A 21,711-nucleotide genomic window follows, 5' to 3' on the forward strand; every position below is an offset into this window, starting at 1 on the left:
GAAGCAGCATGGCTGCAGCTTTGAAGCACAACTTGTACTTTAAAGTCGAACCTTCTCCAATTCTAGTTTGTGTCTCTCTTTTTCAAATTGTATTGCTGCTGAGCTAGTAGTTAGCAAGTGCTTATAGACAAACAACAAAAACTACATGCAACAATGGCAATCTGCTAGCAACCAAAGCAATCACTAGGAGGTTTTTGGTGCAGCGGTGCAGAAACTTCTTTGCAACTAATGTCCCCCATTGACAGCCAGCAACCTCCAGGAACCACTGACAACCACTCGGAGAATACATGGTTTTCCCTAGCAACCAGAGGTTGTATCACGTCCAATATGGCAGATGCCCATGATGTCACGTGACAAACCTCAGTGGAAGTCGGTGAGAAAAAAGCCCTCACCAAAGTGGATATTATACATAGTTATGCTCAGGATATGTTGGCCAATTTCCACTGGAAATGCCTGTTGGTTAAACAGCAAGGAATTTGCATTTGCACTGTTAAATTTTTATGTAGCTTTAATGCACATAAAAACAGCTGCTTGTTTAAGTGAAAATACACTCAGTGGGGTTTTTTGCACTAATAAAGTTGTGGAGTTGTAAAGTATTTTGTCTCGCTTCAATTATATCATCAGTTATATCATTCTTGCAAATTTTCAAATATATATCGTGATAAATATTTTGGGCCATATTGCCCTGCCCCACCATGAACTCATCAGGTAAATCTTTACTGAGGTCATGGACTTTGGTACTAGTTTTGAGTTCATTTTGTAAACTTTGGTTATTCTAATGGCCGAAAGCAGGATTATACAGGGAGGGTGTGCTGACTGGGTAATAATTTGTGACTGACAAGTGTTTAGCCAACGAGTGTGCAGTTAGATCCACCTTTTGCTTATCACGTCCGCTTTCAAAACATCAAGGCCGTGACGGCAAAAACATTCAGCTCGAGGGTTGGAAAAAAGACTTTGTCAACCAATGTGTTACATCACAGTGGCAACGTCAATATTTTATACTCTCTCTGAGAGTAAAACCATTGAGATAAATAATCTCTTTTCTCCTGAGCTATTAAAGCTATCAGGTTATCCTGGCAGGTTTTTGGCGGTGGGAGGAAACTTGTGCAAGTACGGAGAAAACTTGCAACAGCTCACCGGAGCTTGGGACACTCTTACTGTAAGGCAACAATGCTAACCAGTGAGTCACCGTATTCCTGTGTGCTGCCCAGAAAGGTTGCGATATAAAAATAATAATAAAATTCTCAAGGTCACAACAGTGGCATTTAATTACCATCAGTCAGTCATGGAGGTAATTGCTGGTGCCATGTCCTCCAGTACTCTGAGATGTCAGACTTCACAAAGAAAGATCTAAAAAGAGAAGCACGCTTCCACACAATAGCTGGAAAGCGGGAGTGCGGCGGTGCTTTCCTCTGTCAGTGAGCCGGCTGGCCTGTTTTGTAAGCACTTCCATCCTGTGAAAGCCCCCTGGTAGACCTCCACCTGCTAGCTCGCCACTAGTCTGCTGCGACTTCTCAGAGAGAACTGAGCCAGCCTCTCCCCCTCATTTCACTGGCGCCAGTGCTCAATGGGCCCTGCACTTTGATTATTTGTGTTAACAGTTAATTTAGCACCACAGACACATGTGCCAAAGCTGGCTTCACTTCCTCATGCATCACCAACAAATGTGACTTTTATGAGTTCCTTTTCACAGGGCCACCCCCCCACCCCCCTCGGCTAAGTTCTCGCTTCTCGGCTCAGTCTCCCCCCACCCACCTCTCACCCTGCGCACACATACGTACGTTCACCCGTGCAGACACCATCTCCTCACCTCCTCCTCCATCTCATTTTCCAACCTCCTGCCTCCACTCACTTATTTCTTTGGTTCAGTCTTAATCTCTTCCACATCTTGCCTGGAAGAGTTATTTCTGGCTCCCCGGTTCCCGATGTTTGCATTATCAGGAATACATTTCATGTCAATTTATTCATTGGTTAAATACCACAAGAGAGTGGCTCTCTGGGAGATTTGAACTGCAGTCGAGAAGAATGATTATTCCCCCAAAAGAGGGTCCTCTAAACATTTTGTGACTGCTCTTTCCACTTGGATCAGATCTTGCAAAAATAACTACTCGGGAGGAATGAAAGAACAGTAAACTCACTTAAAAAGACATCGCAAACCACAAAGCATGCACGCTTTATTCCGATTGATGATAAATGTGGCTATCCTCCAGAACACTGGCTGAGAATAGCCACTATTGAGCAAAGTGTACCAGATATTAAGTAAAACCTGAGAAGTTGACCTGCACTTTTCACTATTAGGTAACGCAACGATATAATCTGCCTTTATGAAGACCTCTAGCCTCAATACCAAGTGGAGCCACAGTCTGGAGGGGAGTGGGAAAGGGAGCACAGAGGACTTTGTCAATGCCTAGTTAGCACTGACATTGATACTTACAGACTGGGAAAGAACTGTGCTGAGGGAGCACAAACTAGCCGCACACCGATGAGCTCATGCCAGGACTATGCAAGCAGAAGGCCACAGGAGCCATGGAAATATTTGGACATCTTTTTTGCTCCCCCGCTTGTCTGTAGTGCAACCCAGTGCATCATCTTTTGTGGTCGAGAGACACGTTTTCAAGTGGCCAGATGCAGAACCTTAAAAGGTCGGGCTTGCATTTTTTTTATTTATTTTTTTTTTTATTGTGCGACTGCATTTCAGCCACTCAGCAGGAGCAATTTGCAACCACATCACGACACCAGATTCTTCTTCATTAATTCCCCATCCGTGCCATGTAGTCTATCACTGCTTGAGCGCTGATTCATGCCCAGTGATCTGTAATAGCTTAGCTCGGCCACTGTAACGCCCTGTTTTCAGTCAGACGAACACGGTCGCTGCTTGTATCCTGAAGCGGTGTTATATGTGACGAAACAGGTTGTGGAAACACGAGAAACTCACACGTAATCGCTGCTGCTTTAACATGTTCACAAAGGGTCACTGACATAAATTAAGCTACATTTCAGTATGGATTCAAATGTCATTCGAATTTCCCGTATCGAGAGGAACAAAAAAAGTCTTGACTTCAACTATCAGCATTCATTTAACCAACATATTTATTTTTATGATTATTTTATGCAAATATTTACTACATGGGCATACGGTGTTGTATTAGCAAGTATTTCTAGCTGTGGCTAGCTTGGTTAGCAAGATGCATTCATAATTGTCTGTTACATCATAAGGAATCCTGGTTTAGAGTTGTGAAAAACAGGATTTAAACAAAATGCACTTACTCTAGAAACAGCTGACTGCTCAGAGTAAAGGCAGATTATGCACTTTTCTCCCAGAGCTGTTCACAAATTCACCTCACATACAGTCAGGTGAAAAAGCAAGCTTTCACTTTGACAAAAAGAAAGTTATTCAGGCCTGTGAAAAACTAAGTACACGCCATGATTAAAGAGCTTACAGAGCCAGTCGCTCAGGTGGTTTTGGAGGAACTTTGGCCCACTCTTCTTTACAACACTGCTTCAGTTCAGTGATATCCTTGGTCATTTGTTTATTCTGTCTTAAGGTCCCCCCACAGCATTTCAGTGAGATGCCTGAAGGTGCCTGAATCATCGCCCCTCCACCACTGAGGTGTTTGTGCTGATATGCAGTGTTAATGTTTCTCCAAACATGGTACTTTGCATTATAGTCAAACATTTCCGGTTTGGTCTCATCTTTCCAAATGTATTTCGTCACCCTGTATTCATGCATGTGTAATGACAATAAAGTTGAATCCTAATCCAAAGGACACTGTTACAGAAATATTGTGGTTTGTTCAAATGCACCTTTGCAAACCTGTGAGTCCCATAAAATCTTTCCGATTCCACAACTATGAAATGTCAGGAATTGTGAAATTAGCTAACAAAAGTGGCTTTCATTTCTGCTGGGAGTCTATGGGGATGGACTTACTTTTGGAGTCAGCCTCAAGTGGTCATTTGAGAAACTGCACCTCTATGTTGGCTTCGTATTTTAGCACCAGAGGTTTCTGCTGGTTTTAAGTCTAAAAACATATAAAGTACCATTTCTACATTGCTCCCTCTGCTGATGTAAGTAAACTTGAAAGGGAGTTTTTCAAAAATTATTATCATAAATGAACCTGGATGCTACAAATATCTCATTTTAAACACATTAAACTTAAAGTTTTGGGCCAAATCATGAAGCCAGCATGGGCCTACCTCTATTAATAACAAAACCATGAATTGTACAAGTGTAGGAAGTGTGAGTCAATATGTCCATTGTCCTCGGTCTACATTAGTGTCATAAACCACTTGTTAAGAGGTTCAATGTTGCGTATAAATGCTAAATACGGGCATTTAAATAAAGCTTCTGAAGCCAACCAAGTGATGGGAACACCTAAATTAAAAATGAATAATACCGCAAAGTAGCTGGACAAGAAGCAATCTGTAGTCTCGTTCCTTGGCCATGCAAAATGCAGAGGATGACAAAGTCTATCCTCCGGGGAAGTGGGGTTGGAGGGTGTCACAGGGGAGTGCTCTCACAGACACCCGGCTGACCGGGCTTCTGCACACAGCTCCGGGATTCCCTCCTCTTCCTTCCCAGTATTGTCTCACATCCTGCAGGGCCACATCTCCTCTCCTCTGTGGCCAGCGCTGCCACAATAGCATCAGCGGGCACCGGGCATTGAGGGGTGACCAGAGGGACACCAGCAGTCAGCCTGACAGGATGTGACACACTTCTCTCAACAATTAATGAGTACAAAAGGAGCAGCTGACACGACATGACAGCTTAGCGTGGCACTTCAGGCCCTAATGGCTCTCTGAGTGGCAACTTCACACGCGGCCATCGCGCTCCGAAACAGAAATGGCCAGCGATGGAAAAAAACACGATAAAATGTTAAACTCGACAGGAGGTCGTGCTCTTGTAAGGGAGAAAAAAAATGACACAGCATTAGGAAATCGGTGACAAAGCTCATGCTCACTGGTAAAAAACAAGTGCACTTGTGGATAATTGTATGTAGACATTATGATTTAGAGCCAGAAATGTCTTAATAAACTGCACCGGATTTCTTAAAACACAGAATACTGCATGCATAGTGATGCCCTGGCAATAATAACCCAATTTTATAACACTTACAGCCAGCTGCCTAATGAATATTTAGACTTTTAATACTTAAAGTACAACTTGCTGCTCAATCTGCACTTTTATTTCCTGCAACAAAGCTCTTTCCTAGCAGCAGCTTTAAGTAAAATCACTTCACCTTCTCCAAAGCCATTAAATAGTAAAGAACAAAACCTTGGCCCTCACCGAAATTAAAGCAAAGACAGTTATTTGTTGTTATATCTGTCAGGAAGAAGCCTGAAAAGGCGCCAAGATAAAAACCTTCAGCAAACTAGTATTGATATCTTCTTTCCCCAGTGACTTCTCTGGCCTCCGTAAATGAGCATCAGAGCTGAATTACTGCCTCCTTTTGGCATCTGCTGCCTGTGAACAGCAGCTTTCTCAATATTAATAATAATATTACCGATGGCAGCGCTGAAATAAAAAAAAAAAAAAAGAGGGATTAGCGCTCATACTGCTGGATGAGAAGTCACTGCCTGGCTGGTATACGTGTGGGGATTTTATTTGACTTTTCTTTAAACACAGCGAACGGGAAGCCAAAAATCTTTTTCATTTAAGAGCAATTAAGTGGATCCCAGAATCACTGGCTCCAGCACGCCGCCGAGGCCTTTTTTTTCCCCCTGGTTTTATTACCCATTTCCTCTCCCTTGCGCCAGCAGAAGGAATGCTCACTTTTCTCTCACAAAGCCACATTTCCAGCGTCAGAATCACACAGGGACCACCATGATTAAGTGCAAACCAGTGCTTCCCTAAACATGTGAGACATTACGCCCCCCTCCTCCTCAAAACACTGGAGAAGTGTTGTGTTCCAACATTTATGTGAAGTAATTAAAAACATCCACCAGTAATTTAATAGTTCTCACCAAGCAGAGACATGAAGTCTACACAGTTTTTTTCTTTTTTTCACTCTGTATAAATAACCTGGAATGCAGTGAGTACACAGACAGACGATTTGGTCATTTTCTCCCCCCACCCCTCCCTCCTTCCTGCTTTTTGCAACATTTTGTAAGAAGCCCTGTTCTGTGTCACTTTGACCCGCGATGAGGTTGTTCACTTACAAGCAACACGCTCGGCTTGACTTTTAAATTCATGTTCCCGATAGCGTACGTCCATACATCATACGCTGACGGCAGATTCAAATCAAAGCTTCCCTATAAACTGCAGGCTGTCACTCTGCGAGTCTCTCTCGACATCAGCGAGCATAGAAATGACCTCGAGCTCTCGGCGTTGCATCCGAATGTGGACGGCTGTGTGAAGTGCATGTCAATAGCCCAGGGAGCAGTGCAACACGACATGTGGTTCCAATCTGTCTCCTTTCTCACAGCAAGAGTGGGAGCGTTCATTTATCTCACTGTAAGTACAGCACTTAAACACTTATGCACACACGTTTCCAAGCCCCCAAATACTGTCTGTGTGTGTTTGATTAGCTTATGCGAGCAATGTCACTGTGTTTTTTACCCCATTCTTTGCCACCATTTAAATGTATTATTTGAATCTGTTTAATGTTTGGATGCAAAACTCTGTTCCACATTAAATCCTCTGTTTGTTAGATGGGGTGAGGTAACTGTGGCCCAGGAGGAGGTGAACAACCGGACTCCTTCTTCCCGCCTGTTACGACCCGGTTATATTTTCTTATCAATTAAGAAAATATAACTTAATTGATAAAGGAAGTTGAATTTTCTCGTTTAGGGTTGCTGCGACTATCCACCTGTTTGTGATTAAAAGGTGCAAGAGAAGAAGAAAAAAGCCTGATTAAGCTGGCTGTTTTGTTTTCATGGCACATGTGTTTGCTTTAGCCACAGCAGGGCAAAAAGCTTGGATAAAAGTCGATATGGGACCCGATCAGTACTGCTGATCCCAGTGGAAGGTCTGGCAGCTTTGCAGTGTCATATTTCCAAGAAGCAACCTGAGGAGCTTAAAGTGCAAGAACCTGCATTTCCTCTAGTGGCCACTTGAGGCTGACTTCAAAAGTGAGTCAACCTCTATAAAGTGCCATGTTTAAACATCCACTATACAGAAGTCACAGCTGGGTGTCACATCTCTCCAGTTAACCTTGTTCCAGTAGCTTTTATCGCTATTTCATGTCTATTGTGTGTGTTGTGTATAGATACACCTGTAATTTTTACACCTGCCCGGTATTTTCTAGAATTGCTTTAAGCTTTCCACAGAGATTAGTATTACAGAAGATATTCTAAGCACTTCCCTTAGTCACCATGCATATATAGAGAGGGCCATCTCTCTGGAACAGTTTACCTAAATCATTAACAGTAGCTACATTATCGGTGTTTGAGAAACATCCAAAAATGTTTACAATTAAACACTTTTTAAATCATATTTTATATGTTTGTCAACATATCTCTTATCTAAATGTAATTTTGTTGGTTCTTTTAATTTAAAAGCTCTCTTCCACAGTGTGTCTTTTGTCCCGTCTCCCTCATCTCACTCCCAACCAGTCGCTACAGACAGCGTCCCTGCCTGATCCTGATTCTGCCAAAAGCTTCTTCAAGTTAAAAGGGAGTTTTTCCTTCCCATTATCGGCAAGCGCTTTCTCACAGGGGGTCGTCTCGTTGCTTTCTATTATTGTAGGGTCTTTACCTTACAATATAAAGTCTCTTGAGCTGATTGTTGTCATGTGGTGTTATATAAACAAAATTGAATTGAACTGAATAAACTCTTACTGTTGCCTGTGTTGATATTTAGAAGGGTGGTGTCGTAGTGCGTCTCTTTTGTCTTCTAACCTTCGTCCTATTTTATTTTACTTTTACAATGAGTTTATTTCTTTTTATATAATGCACAGATAAACTACAGTAGTAGTTGGGAAAATGCCCTTTGTTCTCCTCCAAGCAAGGCAGAGTCACTCAGCTATCAGCAGCAATACAACAAACACAAAGCAATGCCAGTGTTTTTACACCTAAAAGTGCTGCAGCAGCACGTTTGCAGATAGAGCCTGGCTCTTTCTGTGTGTGACTTGTTTACTGAGTCACAAACACAATACAGTGGTAGTACAGATTACAAGTTTTGCAGTTTTACTGCTCATGCTCACTGGTGCCATCTTGGATTGCAAAGTTGGGGTTGGCGTGGCTTCTTCAACTTCTTGAGTGAGAAAGCTGCCTTGTGGGCCCTTTCCAGATAAAAATTTCCACCATCCCACTTCAAATGGAACGCAGGATAAAAAGCATGGACTCTGTGGATAGTTTACACTATCAAAACAACTCTAGGTGAGGTACAGCTTTTATAGCTCATTCATCTAGATACAGGAGCAAGAGCTTTAAATGATAGGGGTGCCTGTGAACAGGCAACTGGTGGCTGAGGTGACCTCACATTTGCTTCACTGAACTGTGCTGTTGGTGCCTTTTTTCAGTGGACTTTATGTTTTGTGCAGTCCATCCAAGGAATCAGTGCTTCAGTTTTTGTGAGTAAGATTTTAGTCTTTTCTTAGTCTGTTACTGTTTGTGGAGTCAGTAAGCATTAGCTGATATCTTAGCACTCCGCCCTTTTGTCCAGATAACTTAAGCTAACATGAGACTGGAAATTATAGAGTCTATATAGGATTCCCTCAGCACCAGGTGGCGACCAAAATAGAGAAAAATCAGAATCACATACAGGATCTAGATTCAGGGTGCTACAAATTACAATAAAACTTAACTAAAGCAGGTTAGCTTGGAATAAGTAAGTCAACATGTTGCTAAATGGGTCAAGGATGCAGTTTTCTACAATTTTACAAAGTGCTGTTCTTCATATTCACAGGTGATCCTCTGGTTCTCATCATGCAGGATCTATGATATTCTGCACGTTCAAAGGAGCCAGTTAAGGTGGGTCGGGCATCTGGGTAGGAGGTTTTCTGGGCCAAATGATCTATCTTGTCTGGCCTGGGATCACCTTGGAATGTTCCAGGGAGGAACTGGAACGTGTGGCTGGGAAGTAGGATGTCTGGAATACCCTGCTTAGGCTGCTGCCACCAAGACCCCACTTTGGATAAGCGGGAGACGATGGATGGATGGTACAACACATGTTCAAAGAACCTCAGTGCAAAATCTAAAATGTGTCTGACGCCAATATCAATATTTTAGAGAAATCTGACATTCTGCATTAGTGAAACACATGAATAATTTCTACACATGGGTACATTTTTTTCATATTTATATCCTGTTCATAGCCTGTACATACTTATAGTTATAGCATATTCATAACATACTTCATACCGTGTACATTATAACATACCATAATAGACCCATTTCTGTAATATACTTACATATCTATATTATTGCTAATATATATTGTAATACATCTATATCACTAAAGCACTTCTGGATGGATGCAAAGTGCATTTCGTTGCCCTGTACCTGTGACATGTGCAATGACAATAAAGTTGAATTCTATTCTATTCTATGTGCAAAAAGCCAGTATCTGTTAGCTGCAGATACTATAGATATTTATGACTTAATTACAGGGGACTGTTGGGAGTATGAGGTTACCCTGAATAATGGAGATTAGAAAGGCGCTCTTCGCTTTAAGACTCAAAATGTAAGTGCATGGGGAACAAGTAGGGTTTCCCAGGAAGAAGGACAGTCTCTTTTTAGTGGACATAAAGAAGACAAAGCTTTTTACAGTATCAACAGACACAAGACGCGCCCTTTTGGCCCCTCGGGGCAAAAGGTGAGAGCTCTGGGAGCAGAGGCCTGGTTCCAGCAGTCTGCCGGCAGACGAGACGTATGTCCTCCTCACCGCATTCCTTCCCATCTTAGATCACTGAACAGCTCTCTCCGGCTTTGTGCCTCGAGTCCCCTCCAACCCAGAGCAATATAACTCTTTATTTTTGCCGGGTTGGCACCTTAAAAAGAAACTAAAATAGCACAGTTGGTACAAGTGTAATAAGCTCAGTTGGCTTCCAGTGCTGCTTCAGATGGTGCTTTTGTGCAGGTGCCTGAGTCTAAAATTCAGATTAGTCTGTTGGGACTGGAGGTTAAATAGTCAAGCAAGGATTTCCTACCTCCATTCAAATGAGATTCCCCCCCAAAAAAGAAAAAAGTGGTTCAGAGAAGTCTACTCTAAAAATTCATGTGGTGAATAAAGGACTAAGCCTGTGTAACCTGGGGCTCTGCCTTTTATATATATGGGATGGCTGAGCCGCTGAGTGAACTGGCTGCAACACAAGCCACTTCTGATTTCATATTCATGACTTCCAAGGGGACAAGAGGGAGGAAAACAAACAAACAACAAGCAGGGAGAGTATAGCTGATGGAGGCTAGGCCCATACACTAACTGTCACATCCAGAAAGTCAAATCCCGTCTTGCACAGACTGAGGATGAGCGAGGTCATCCTCCGCAGCAAACACTGACTCATCTCACACCCACATGCACGCACACTAAGTCGAAACAGGAACATTTGCCAGCTTTCAGATATCCATTGGCTTTATAGTAGAAATGCTAGTTAAATGTGCACAACCTCAGCTACTTTTATAAAGACACATGGGGACACCAGCTAGGAGCCTCTGCACAGCAGCGGGGCTTCAGCTCCCTGAGCAAAGTAAAACACATCATGTTTCTAAAAAGTAATGACAGCATGCACAAATGGAGCCTGGAAGCATCGCTGCCTTTTCAGACAAGCCATGTCCTCTAAACACAAGTCCCTTCTCAGGGCACTGCTAGGGACATACGTGAGTTTGGAGCGCCCTCTAGGGGACAGAGCTCTGATTTGAGAGGACACAGTGTGGCCAAGCACACAGACACACACAGACACACATAAAAGCTTATTCTTTGCAAACAAATTAGGAAACAAGTTACTCAATCATGTCTTGTTTTTCTATAAATGACGCTTTCTCAATTATGCAAATGTGTAATTTCCTGCCATGTAATTAAAAGATTCCTTTGTAATTCTATTCACATTCAGTTCACCTGTTTTTTAAGTAGCGTATTTATTTAACATGTGACTTAAGTCAAAAGGCAGGGTTTTACCAGCTATTTAACAAGCTGCAGACATGGCAGACAGGTGTGCATTCATCTCAGCCCCGAGACGAGACAAGCTGCCCACAGGCCACAGCGAAGGAGATATACAGCTTGGAGGTCACACAGGTTGATCTAGGACCACTGCTCATCATTTTTAGAGGTCACACGCTCACTTGGGGCCTGATTAATAAAGAGCTATGGTAATTTAGAAAAGTGGCCTTGCACTTTTTAAAATTCAGCATTCATCGTTGCAGCCCAGTGTCTCACCTCCACATAAAGGAAGAGTTATGAAGACATTAAATGTCATTTTCACTGGGATGTAACTTTGTGTGAATGGGCCAATATTAATCCTTTCAAAACACGTTCAGCCTGCTTCTTGTTGATTGTGGGAATTTAATTCAGCAGAAATAATGCAAACTGCAGTGTTAACCCTTCTTTCACAACCCAACACCCTCAGAGGAATAAAGGCTGCAGTCTTATTCAATCTTCCTGGTAATTAAAGTTTCAATATTAAGATTCAGACACCTCACTGCACAGTTTGACAGATGAACTTAATCTGCTACATATACACTCACTGGCCACTTCAGTAGTCCTACATTGTTAGTACCAGGTCAGGCCAACTTTCACCTTCATAGGTGCCTTAATTCTTTGTGGCATAGATTCAACAAGGTGCTGAAACTTTCCTCAGAGATTTTGGTTCATATTAGCATGAAACGTTGCACAGTTGCAGCAGATTTACATCCCAAAGATGCTCTATTGGGTTGAGATCTGGTGACGGTGAAGGTCATTCGTCGTCATGTTCAAGAAACCAGTGAGATAATCTGAGCTTGACATGGTCCTGCTGGAAGCAACCATCAGAAGATGTGTACACTGTGGTCACACAGATGGGCGCAGTCAGCAGCAATAACGAGGTGGGCTGTGGCGTTTAAAAGATGCACAGTTGGTACTGTGGAGCCAAAAGTGCACCAAGATAATATCCCTCACACCATTACACCACTATCAGCCTGAGTCATTGCTACAGGGCAGGATGGATCCATGCTTTCATGTTGTTTCTGACACCATCATCTGATTATTGAAGCAGCAGTTGAAACTCATTAGACCAGGCATTTCCAGCTGTCCAGTTTTGGTGAGTCTGTGAGTCTGCTTCACGAGTCCATCTGCTACAAGGTTTGACATGTTGTGCTTTCAAAGACCCTCTTCTGCATACCTCGTTTCTACTGAGTAATTGCTGCCTTCCCATCAGCTCAAAACAGCCTGGCCCTTCTCATCTGACATCAACAAGTCGTTTTCACCCAGAGAACAGCAGCTCACTGGAAATTTCCTTCTTCAGACCATTCTCTGTAAACCCTACAGATGATTTTGCAGGAAACTGCCAGTAGCTCAGCCGTTTCTGAACTACCAATCACCATGTCACATCTAAACTGAAATTACTTTTCCTCCCGATTGTGATGCTGTTTGAAACTTCAGGTCCTCTTGACCTCATCTCCTTCTAATAGCACCAAGCTGCTGATTAAATATTTGAATTAACAAGCAGCCTAATAAAGAGGCCTGTGCGCGTAGATGATCACAGCATCTTCTTTAAACACTCCGATATGCTCATTTGGTTTATTAAACTTTACGGCTAATCCCACAGCTGCACAGAGGAAACCTTGCTTCTGCTTCTCAGAACAGATAAAAAGCTTTTTATTATTCTAACTGGCACAAGTGACTGCAGCGTGGTTTGAACCGGCTTTCCCACGGCATAATCCACGAACTGTGTATGTATCCGGCTGTTTAGAGGAAGCCTATTTGTCTGGCAGGGCCCTCTGGTGGAAAAAATAAAAAACACTAGGTGTGGGAGTCAAATACACGACGAGCCTTTTTTTGCAGACAGTGATTTAATTTGAGAAAAATCACAAATTCATACACCTGCCATTTCCACTAGAAGTTAAATGCAAGGGTTTCAGAACCGAACAGGCTTCAACGTCTGTTACATGTCAAAGAGCCGCAGAACAGAAACATATTGGTATCGTGTCAAATACAGATATATATATATATTTATATATATTTATAAAAAAAAAATCTTTCTTACCTTGTGACACTACTTTTAGACTACAGCCACAGTATTCAATATTCAGCGATCTGCATGATATTTCAAAGAACCTGCTAAATTTTACTAACATCTCAAAAATGTGGCTTCTCTTTGACTAGGTATTAGTTACAGAACATGCCTTCATACCCTTCCCCCCAATCTTGCCTTTTACTTCAAGCCATTTAAACAAAAGTACTGGGACTCTGGTACAGCCTCAATGTGGCATCATGCTTCCCTCTTCAAGCCTACTCAAGCTGGAACCGGTCAAAACACAAAAGTCATTGTCAAAGAAACTTTATTATAGGCAGATAAGTGTGGTCTTGTAGTCTTTTTACTATCTATTCAGTGCTTAACTGCAGGGACTTTTTTTCCATTTTTTTGAATGAGCTATGTAATAAGAAAGTCCAATCTTGCTCTTGCAGACGATACTGTTGATGTGCGAAGTGAGCCTCATGATGATTTTACACAATATTTCTAAGAGAGTAAGGTTTAAGACAGAGGGTCGAAACAATCCATTACGATTAAGTGCTGTAGGTCTGTCCTTCTGGTGGTTGTGGAAGCTTCATATTTTCTTTGGACATCATTAGACGCCTTAACTCTTGAAGAACAATTTTAATGGTATAAGAATTCTGCCATTTTGCTAATATTGGTATGCTACGTGAATCCACCTGCGAGACAAAAGGGGAGAAACAAAAAAAAAAAAACAAACAGAATCAGTCATTGTGACAAGACTGCTGACAGTGAGTTATTGCACGGCTCGCATCACAAAGCTGCGAAACAATTTCACAACTCCCGAAATGATAGAGAAGATAGCGAAAGCCATACATAACCTTGACAGATCTGTGATGACACTCACCGTCCCGTTGGAATTATTTATCCCATTCATGCTAATTTTTGTTACAAATCTAACGGTCGGCGCTGTCTCTGGGTATCTAGGTCCACATTCCACTTTCAGACTGTATATCCTGTTCTCGTAATTGGTCTGAGGAAGAAAAGAACAGAATGGCTTTGGTTACGGTGTCTAATATGAATAGCGGGCAGTGTGTTCATTCACGAGATTCCCGTGCTTACTCTCGCTGGTCCGATGATCATGCCTGTCCATCGTGTGAGAGTCATGTCTTCGTCATCCTCCAGGCCCCAGCTGACTGTGCCGTCGCCTTCGCCCTTCTGGCCCTCTTCAAGCTCTTCCAACAAGCGAAAATTGCGTGGGACTTTAACTCCTAAAATAACAGAGGAACGAAGAGAATATGAGGATCGATTTAAAGGTGTTTGCATGGCCAAAAAAGACAAAAACTAGCCATTCTTTAATGGGTTGAAGAGATTATGAAACTCTCGGCTGATAACAGGACTTAAAATAATTTGTCTATTGGTCGATGGCATTCGTTTTCTTGGGCTATTTTACTTAGACAAACACAAAATCCCCATTGAATCTTTCAGCTCTTCATCGTGCCATCTGTGAACAGCAAAAACACATCAGCCAACGCAATAAAGTTGCGTCAAAAGAAGCAACCATGTGGCAACCAGAGGCCACATGAAGTCAATGACATTCAGCAACGTCAGCCAATGACAGGCAAAATAACTGCTGGCAAAGTGAAATGTACATTCCCGAGTTACATCAGCAACTTTTTTTTTTTTAATAAACACTGTCTACCAGCGAGGACGAATGATACTACTCACTGACGTATGACAGTGTGTCAAATAACGTGGAGGGTTACCCAGGCAACTACTGCCTAGAACAAGCCCTAGCAACAGCTACAAAACCACTACAGTGAGACGTCAAGGGACACATTTTTATAACTCATCCAGCTGGATACTATTTAAAAAAATAAATAAATAGTCGCGCATAAGACAAAATTTAAGGTCATTGCCTAAAAAATGTCCTCAGATTTTGAGTCAAAAAGGCAAGAATTTTGAGATATGCGACTCAAAATTTGGAGTTGGATGTCCCCGTTTGTCCTCGCTTTTTCAGGAATGCATTAACTCAGGAGTGACATTATTCCCAAGTCGAACATCAGAGTTCCGAGGTATCCTGAACAATAACCTGAGCGATAGCGGCGTGGCTGCTCTAAATGACACATGTCCAGAGCCAATCAGCGTCGCCAGGCCTCATCCACTACTTCAGAGTCATTAAACTAAAACTCTCCACAGCATTGGTGCCTTTTGCAGTAACGCATTATCTGACTAATATTAAGGCTTGCTGCATGCATAACTGGATCGTTTATTACACATATCCTCAGGAGGCAGTGATCTTAGGACTAGAAATCGCTAACAGGAGAGCAAACAGTAGTGAGGCTCAATGAAGTCATTGTTTTCTATAAGTTTAGCTTTCACGAGATTTGTTACTAAAGAAAAAACTAAAATATTCATAAAGTATAAACAGATGTGTCCATAACAGCTGGTTTAGAGCTGTAATGATCACCTGGTTTTATGGGAAAGCTGCATTTTGTTATGTAACATTTGTCACCTACTGAAAATCCTACCAGTCTGAATTTGCCTTTTGCTGCTTGGATGCAAATCACTTTTGTTGACAAAACAGTTTTAAAATGCCGATCTGAAAACGATTTTCACTGTATGACAATCTACAGGTCAAAAGATCAATTGCCTGACTGAATATATGGCAAATTAATTGGTACAGCGCACGAAGCTGAAACAATTAGCTGACCGGCAGGAAAATATTCAGCAGCCACCACTCTGATAATCTGCGGTCTGCTTTTTTCCGTTGCTAGTGTTTCATGAAAATTTGACTTCACACTTCGGATCAAAACATGCAATCCATGTACAAGAGTGAAGCAGTTAAATGTGCGTAAAACAGGACAAGCTGATACAAAAAAATAGCTCGGCAGACCGCGGCTCACAGTATGTTACGTTCACCTTCTGTGCCTCGAATTTGATACCTTGATCAGAAGTCACTCGCTGAAGACATGCGATGCCGCGTTAACACTGAAGCTTGAAATATATCGGCGCTTTGACAGCTGTTTGGAAATGGTCACGAGAGCTGAAGCACATGGGCCTATACTGCTGATTTTTAACACCTGATTCAGAGTAAAATCCATCTTATGACCAGCGTCTTAATATCTGGGCCGATGAGAACATCGCTCAAAACTCTTCAACCCAATGTTTGGCTGCTCGGAGAGGAGGGTATTCGTAGGGGGGCTGATAAGTTGGCATAAAACACATAGCCTGACAGGCACTCAGCAGACTGTAAATGATGAACTTCTTAGAGGAGCGGTGGCTGCGCATACGTGAAACTACTGGTATTCATAAGTATGATCCTAAAGACAAACCAGCAGAAAGGGAAGTGAAGGGAGTTATTTTCTTCAAAAAAGAAAAAAAAGAAAAAAAAGACCACATGCCTGGAGCGGAAGGCGAAGAAATGTAATCTTTCATTTCACCTCATGGTCAGACTTCAGAGATAAGTTTTAAAGAAAAAAAAAAAATATCAGCCCTTCATCTGAGACTGCAATGGCTGACTCTTAAAATGTCTCTGCTCCCTAGAAACTGTTGAAAGATTTCAGTCATTGCAGAGACACCAATGTCAACAGGACTGTCTGTAATAGGGCTGTGCGATATGACCAAAATCTCATATCCTGATATAAGACATCTATCATCCCGATAACAATATAAATCACACAAATCTAACATTTTCTGTAAATTCTGTGAATCTCAGGCAGCTTGACTTGCGTGAAGTGTTTCCAGCTGGGCGTCGCGTACCTGGAGTCGAATGTTTTAACCGATGCATGATACTATACATTTTTAGACATAAGTTGTAACGGCCGCCGTTTTCTTTGTGAGTATTTACTACACGGTGTGCTGCGGGGAAAAGCCTGTTCTAACGTCTGAGTCTAAGGTTTATGTTTTAGCACCCGATGGCTCTTTTTCGCTTCTCATCCATAAATACTCTGCATACTCTTTCACGTGATTCAGTTTATTTTGAAAAGTCTCAACAGGATCTTGAGCTTTATTGTGAAAGGTTTATGTGGAAAATAAGTAAGCCACACGCAGGGATTTTACCGTCGTTGTTGCTAAAGACAACGCATAAAAACAGGCGCTTGTCCATCTGTAGTGTGGTTATATTAAATATAAGAGAAAGAAAGAACTTTAAGAAATTAATATAGCCACTACAGTGACCATCAAAACGATGAAAAATATTGCCGTAAACAGTTTATTTTGCGACACCACGAAACAAACGATAGCATAAAATGAAACGATAGACGTTTTTATATCGTCATCCGATATATATTGTTATATCAAACATCCCTAGTCTGTAATAGCAACATTATAACTGATTGAGAAAATAAATGACAAGTTAATTGACTAATAACGGAGTTGAAGATCGTCAAAAGATGCTCAGAAATTCTAATGTAAGACGAGGAAAAAAGCAAGACTTTACATTACATTTATATTCACTGTGAATGGCTTTTTTTGTGCAATTTGTTTTATTAAACAAAAATTATTTATACCTTTCTGTAAATACTTAGCTAATTACAAAGTTTTAGCTCTGGGAAAGAAATTAAATTCCCAATGGGAAATTTGTTGTTTGCGTTTTCTGGTAATGGTCTGTTTTTCAAATGGAAGATGAGCCACTAAGTGCAAGGTTTTGGTCATAAAACATACTTTGTTTGTTTGCAAAAATTCAGCAATTAAAAATGTAAAATACTGATTTATCAGTCAATATTATCTACATATACACACACCAGGGTAAAGTTTAAGTGAAAGAAAGATTAAGTAATAGAGCACAGGAGCGATCTTGAAATGTCAGCTGTGCTAAAAACAGTCAAGAGGAGCAAAAGAAGAGGCTCTAAACCAGTTACCAGCATTTTTGTCTGTATTGCTAATTAAAGATTATTCATTAACACATAGATACGGACACAAATGCGACTGGTTAATATCAGCAGACTGATTCATCAGCTGGTCTCCACAACAGCACGAGCCGAGTTGGTGACTGTTGGTCTATCATGTCAGGTTGGTGCAAAGGCCACAGAATAAAGGATCGGCTTAGTAATGAGTGTGTTCGCCACATCCATCACTGTCCAAACTGAATGCTAGTTTTGTTGCCCTCACCTGTCTGACAAGTATTATCAGTTGCAGTCACGGTTAAAGGTAGTGCTGCAATTCAAATTAAGAACTCGACTGGAAGACATCTAAACAGCTCCCCACGTCCCCACATGTGTGTCGTTAATGGGGCAACTTAAATCTTTCTCTACTTCGCTCCCTTTTGCCGTTTCGTCTCCGTTATGGTTGCTTAAGATCTGCACAAAAATAAAAGCCGTTTGCTGCGACTTGCTATTATTCATTTGTTTTGTCGTTCAGGGCGTTTATTTTGCAAGTTTGAAAAGCCACGCTTCCTGTTGGAGCGCTGAAGGCAAGCACGGGCCCCGACTACTTGCTGAAACAAAGCGTGCCCACTACAGCGGTTGTAGTTAATCGATCTGGTGCTCGACTATCTTCCCCGCCCTACACCTGCAAATACCCACCTCGTGTAAATACAATACATTTTTTACCTAATGGAAAACGGGTTAAACAAAGGCGTTAAGCGTGCCACAACAATAGCGAGCAGCGTGCTAATGAAAGCAGAGGCGGAACTGCTCCCCACATTAAAACATTTCCGATACCATTATGTGTATTGCCGTGTGTGATGCTTCATGGAGAAGCTATACAAAATTTCTCATAAAGCATGTTTAACTGTTCGGTTATTGTGCTTTTGTTGCTATTTAATCACAAAATACGCGTTTACGACATTCATATGCGATAAGAATATTCCGATCAAGCTAGCTGGACAAAATGGGAGTGAGTGCCGCGCGGTGCTGGAATATTCTAGTCGCTAAGTTAGCTTCACTAGCTAATGCCATCTATGGTTGTTTGCGAAACACATTAACAGAAACCTACAAACCAAATCAAAAATTTATACTGGATTTTTATAGCTAACGTTTGTTTCACATGCACGGTGTCCGTATGGGCCACAGCGAAGACCACCTTAAGCTATTTCAGCTAACTCACGGGGCCAGCTAGTCACTCCTTCGCTATATAGCTAGGGTTAGCCAACACACCAGTTCCGTGACATAGATGGCTCCCGTGAGGCTCACTGCTTCATCGACTGCAGTAAATTACAAATCAAAGCGATTTCATAAACCTCTCTCCTAAGTAAAAAGTCTCAGTGTCGTGACTGAAATAACATCGAGGCCTCGACTTGTGCTGCACATTGCGTAGCTGTATATGTTAGTTTGAAGACACACAAACCTGAGGAGGCCGCCATCTTCTTCAGCCGAGTCCAGAAGCACACAGATGTGTGACATCACGGCGGTTAAAAATCGGGCGAGCAGCATCACACCGGCGGAGAGCGGCATTGCACGCTGCTGACAGGCTGTTCGCACCTGTCCACTCTCACTCTCGTTCCATTCTTTCATGTTTCATATCGTCAAACTAATTTCAGTGTTAGACAAAGGTAAACACAGCAAATAAAAAGTAGTTTTTAAATGATGATTCCATTCATTAAGGTTACAAAGTTACTCAAACCTGCCTGGACTTAATCCTGATTACTGGTTGTGGCACCCTTGGCAGTAAGAACTGCAACCAAGCATTTGTAGATACTGGTAATGAGTCTTTGACATTGCTATGGAGGAATTTTGGCCCACTATTCTTTGCAGAATTGTTTTAATTTAGCCATACTGTAACCTTTTCATGTATAAACAGCCTGTTTAACATCATGCCAAATCTGGACTTGGTCACTCCAAAACCTTCATTCAGATCTTCATCCTGCTGCATAATCCAAGTACACTTGAGCTCCGGGAGACAAACAGATGACTGAACAGTCTCCTCCAGGCTTTTTTAGTAGCGTTGTTTCTGAAGTACCATAGTAGCCCCAGACCATCACACTACCACCACCATGTTTGACTGTTAGTGTGATGTTATTTTCTTTGTTAGTTTGTAACAAAGAAAATGTAACAAAAGCTTCCCAGAAGTTCAGCTTTTGTCTCATCAGTCCGCATAACATTTCCTCAAAGGTCTTGGGAATAGTCACCATGTTTTTTTGGCAAATGTGAGACGAGCCTTTGTGTTCTGTCAGTTATTTGATTGTATCGTCAGAAGACGGCTGCATTTATTTGTTAACTTGCTTCGTGTGGTTCAGATTCTGTGCTCTTACAGTAGGCCTTTAACTTGCTTGGTACCATCCTTGGCCAACTGGGGCTGAGGGGCATTAACGAGTGGAAGTGTTTTTACATTCAGCATATAAAAGAGGGGCACAGCTGGAGTTTGCAAACCAAAGCAGTGGCAGGACTTGATTTAGAGTCATGAGTTAACCTAACTGGTCACAGTCCAAACTCCATGTGTTTGGACTGTGAGAGGAAGCCATGCAGGGATGGGGATCATGGAAACTCCACACAAAGCGGCCCCAGCCAGCCAATGCATTCAAACCCAGGACCCCTTTGTTGTGAGGCAGCAGTGCTAACCACTGCGTCACCATGCTGAAATTAAAGTTAAGACTAAGTCAGTGCAGCTTCTTTTTGATTAGGATTAGAGCCTTAACAACTTCACTAACAGATTTAATATAAATATGTGCAGGCTGTATTAGTTTTCTATCATACCCCCATACTTTGGACATTATGACCGACAAAAACTATCATCTTTTTCTGGTAAATTTCAGCCTGGTTTCAGCTGACAGCTCGGCAGGTTAGGATTTTGCACACGTCACACATCACCGTTCAAAATTAAGCGAGCATCTCCCAAATTGTCGGGCTTTTGACCTTCTTAGACAAAACCTCGTCTGCTGATTTGTAGAGTTCAGTTACATTTAAAACAGGATGAGAAGGGTCGGATATTTCACAAAACAAAAGATTTATTTTATTTTTGAAACTTTAAACACACTTTTGTGGATAATACAGGTGTCCATTCCAGGTCCAGAATTTATGCAGGTTGCACTGTTAGAAGGAAAGAAACAGTTAAGCTATCAAGAGCAGAGATCTGAGAGATTCGAGACACATCTGGCTTAACTGCATCTTTTCAGTGGTCAGGTTATTGGATAATTTAAGCTTACAGATCTGGATTAAAGGTTTTTCTCCCTCCAATATCTTATCCATTTATTTGGCTAATGTCAGACCTGATAAAATTGGACTACAATAAAAATACAATAGCAAAAAACATACTTTTTACATTTATAATCAGGCCAGAGATTAACTGCTAGAGGATGTGCAGCAGATTTGGGAAGCAGATGAAGTGTGGTCACAGATAAGACAAAATGGTGGATGTAGCTGGTCAAGTCACCCACTCTCATCGCTGACTCGGATTGCTGCCATGTAGCTGTAGTTGCTATAGCAACACATCATTCTGGCTCCAGCTGCAGGTGTACAAACTCCGGGGTCTCCGCCATAATCTGAGATAAAGCCACAAAAAAGAGCCGCTTGGCACGTCCGTTTAAGCATGATTTTATACGACAGCAGGCTCTCGCGCTCATGTTTTACCACTTCAAACCCCCCCCCCGCTGAGTAGGTCAAACTAACTTTTTTTAAATTCATGGCTCCGATTGCTTCACAGATATTGAGCTAAGCCAGTGTGAGTGAAGGACTGCACCAAAGTGCCAGGGAGCACAAAAGCAACAGTA

The 21,711-nt window shown here is 41.9% G+C and overlaps 1 protein-coding gene and 2 long non-coding RNA genes across 3 annotated transcripts; 2 read left to right on the top strand and 1 right to left on the bottom strand.

The window, feature by feature from the left end:
* The first annotated feature begins 6,122 nt into the window (after positions 1–6,122).
* On the top strand, positions 6,123–7,800 carry LOC113011321 (uncharacterized). The gene is made up of 3 exons (XR_003270518.2): positions 6,123–6,451; positions 6,895–7,068; positions 7,511–7,800. It is a non-coding gene; the product is annotated as an uncharacterized LOC113011321 (long non-coding RNA).
* A 129-nt stretch (positions 7,801–7,929) lies between these two features.
* Positions 7,930–9,482, top strand: LOC145421863 (uncharacterized). Its single transcript, XR_013903236.1, has 2 exons — positions 7,930–8,316; positions 8,846–9,482. It is a non-coding gene; the product is annotated as an uncharacterized LOC145421863 (long non-coding RNA).
* A 3,420-nt stretch (positions 9,483–12,902) lies between these two features.
* Positions 12,903–19,496, bottom strand: ube2v2 (ubiquitin-conjugating enzyme E2 variant 2). Its single transcript, XM_026150618.2, has 4 exons — positions 19,353–19,496; positions 14,187–14,335; positions 13,972–14,097; positions 12,903–13,783 (listed from the first exon to the last, which is right to left on the bottom strand). The coding sequence occupies exons 1-4, from the start codon at positions 19,366–19,368 to the stop codon at positions 13,637–13,639; spliced, it is 438 nt and encodes a 145-aa protein (XP_026006403.1). The 5' UTR covers positions 19,369–19,496; the 3' UTR covers positions 12,903–13,636.
* Between the last annotated feature and the right edge of the window lie 2,215 nt (positions 19,497–21,711).

Source organism: Astatotilapia calliptera, chromosome 18 (genome assembly GCF_964374335.1).
Source record: "Astatotilapia calliptera chromosome 18, fAstCal68.1, whole genome shotgun sequence".
NCBI lineage: Eukaryota > Metazoa > Chordata > Actinopteri > Cichliformes > Cichlidae > Astatotilapia > Astatotilapia calliptera.

Bases quoted from the DNA above. Each gene is read 5' to 3' on its own strand.
- ube2v2 (XM_026150618.2), bottom strand. The intron at 14,098-14,186 runs GTAAGCACGGGA...TTTCTTCCTCAG, and splicing joins TGATCATCGGACCAGCGAGA to ACCAATTACGAGAACAGGAT. The intron at 13,784-13,971 runs GTGAGTGTCATC...TTTGTCTCGCAG, and splicing joins TAAATAATTCCAACGGGACG to GTGGATTCACGTAGCATACC.